Genomic DNA, 2500 nt, shown 5'->3' on the forward strand with positions numbered 1-2500 from the left:
ATTTTTTTTTTTTTTTTTTTTTTTAATATTTTACAACAAAATATTGAAAAAAATAAATTTTTTTATACAAATTTTACAAAAAAAAAAAAAAAAAAAAAAAAATTTACGTAAATATATAAAATATATAAATATATATATATATGTCTATATTCTCAATACAAAAAAAAAAAGTTCTCGCGTATAAGGAAGAAAAAAAAAAAAAAAAAAAAAAAAAAAAAAAGCTAATAGGCAGCTAAAATATTTTAAAATCAGGTATTTTTTTTTTTTTTTTTTTAAGAAGCATAGCTATTTTGTATTTGTTCTAAATACAACACCAAAATATAAAAATTATTTTAATTTTAATAACAAAATAACATTTATTTCTTTGTTTTTATGAAAACATAAATCTTTTATAATATACATGTTGAGAAGGATTTTCAAAAAGAAAAAAGAAAAGACCTATATAAATAAATACTTAACTATATATACATATAGAACATATTTACATATTACACACAACCTTAAAAATTTTATATAATAAATTATACAAATATGTATTTTGATTATAACTATATAAATTTATTTTATTAAAAAATTATTATGTTTTTTAATTTATAAAAAAAAAAAAAGACAAAATACTTATAATTATACATGTTATTCAAAGTATAATTTTAATCATATCGTTGTTACATTTTTTTTTTTCTCTCTTTCTCTTATTTCAAATGTAAAAAATATTATTCTATACGTTAATATTATAATGCAATTCAATAATAAGCTTATATAGAACAGTTATTATTTTTCATATATTCACTAGAAGAATATGGTATAAATTCAATACATTCATATATATATATTTTTTCATGTAATTGAAAGTAGAAAGAATGAATAATCAAATTGGACATTTTATTTTTTTATGTTCACATATTGTACAATGAATTTTATTTATATATATAATAAGTTATGTATTTTTTTCTTTTTTAATTCTATGAAAAAAAAAAAAAAATCCAAATTAAGATTAGTTCCCCATATTGTTTTAAAGTATATCTCCTTTTTTAATATAATATAAAATATTATGTGATAATTAAAAAATTTTAATATATGTTCTTAATTATATATTACCTAATAAATATAGATACATATATTAATATATATAACTTTATTTAATATTAAATAAATTTTTAAAAATATAAAGGTTTTAAAAAATGTGTTTTTTTTAAATTATTAAAGAATATATTATATATATATATATATATATTTATTTATTTATTTATTTAATATAAATATTTTCTTATATATATAAAAAAAAAAAAAAAAAAAAATTATAAAATAACTCTTAATAGTAATTCCTTTTATACGAATATTCATCATTTTATATTACATATATACATGAAAATATTATTAATATATATATGTTTTATATATGTAATAACATTAAATTTTATATATAATAAATATATTTAATATAAACTTTTCCATTCATTCAAGTGTTTTAATTATTTGCCTTAAAAAATATATCTTTTATAAATGCATAAGAACAAAAAAAAATAAATAAAATCTTATAAATATATTGATATTAAATGATATAATTTCATTTTTTTCTGTATAGTTAAATATAAGAAAACAAATCCTAAATATAATTTATACAATAATAAAAAATGTACAATCTTTTAATAAATATGACAATTTAGAAAATTAAAATATTTATGATCAGAAAAAAAAAAAAAAAAAATTAGCAAAAAAATGAAAGGGTTTAATAAATATATAAAACGCAAGACCTTTTAAAGAATAAATATAAAAAAGAATGTAAAAATATCTGTTATATGGATTCATATATATATATATATATATAAATTACATGTTAGAGAGGCAAAGGAATTTTAAAAAAATATATATAAGTAAATTCTTTTACAATTTTTCAATCCATCTTATAATAAATGTATATTAGAAAATATACTAAATGAAACATATATATTAATGATATGTTTATATATATATATTTCAAAAATTAAATAATTCAATAATTTTATATAAAAAATATATTATAAAAAAGAACAGTGTTGTAAAGAGTTCAATGTATTGTTTAAAACGATGAACAAATATATTTATGATGTCATTATATTAGTTTTTACTATATATATATATTTTTGTTATATGTAAAAGATTTTTAGTGAGTTTGTTTTCCACTGAAAAAGTTACAATATATATATATTATATTCATATAATATTCATAATATAACAAAACATACGAATAATATTTGATTTACAATCATATTAAGGGTACATATGTATATATTTATTTATTTATAAATAATGGATTTACTAAAAGGGTATAGTGATAATAATGAATCAGATATTGAAGGTGAAGATGAATCAAAGAAAAATTCTTCCAATAAAAATGATGATACAGAATATACTGAAAATAAAGAAAAAAATGATAAAGACCAAAATAATTATGATATAATAAATATACGTCCTATTAATACATTAAATTGTGCTCCTGATGTAAATACATATGATTTGG

General features: G+C 14.4%; 1 protein-coding gene across 1 annotated transcript in view; it reads left to right on the forward strand.

Moving 5' to 3' along the window:
- Positions 1 to 2289: 2289 nt before the first annotated feature.
- PGSY75_1220100 (putative pre-mRNA splicing factor) overlaps positions 2290 to 2500 on the forward strand; it is a gene marked incomplete at both ends in the record, with an annotated part of 1863 nt that continues 1652 nt past the window's right edge. The window contains one exon of the mRNA XM_018786781.1: positions 2290 to 2500. This exon is cut by the window's right edge and continues 1652 nt beyond it. Within this exon, the coding sequence (XP_018640646.1) occupies positions 2290 to 2500 (211 nt within the window).

The sequence above is a fragment of the Plasmodium gaboni genome, chromosome 12, assembly GCF_001602025.1.
Source record: "Plasmodium gaboni strain SY75 chromosome 12, whole genome shotgun sequence".
Lineage (NCBI taxonomy): Eukaryota > Apicomplexa > Aconoidasida > Haemosporida > Plasmodiidae > Plasmodium > Plasmodium gaboni.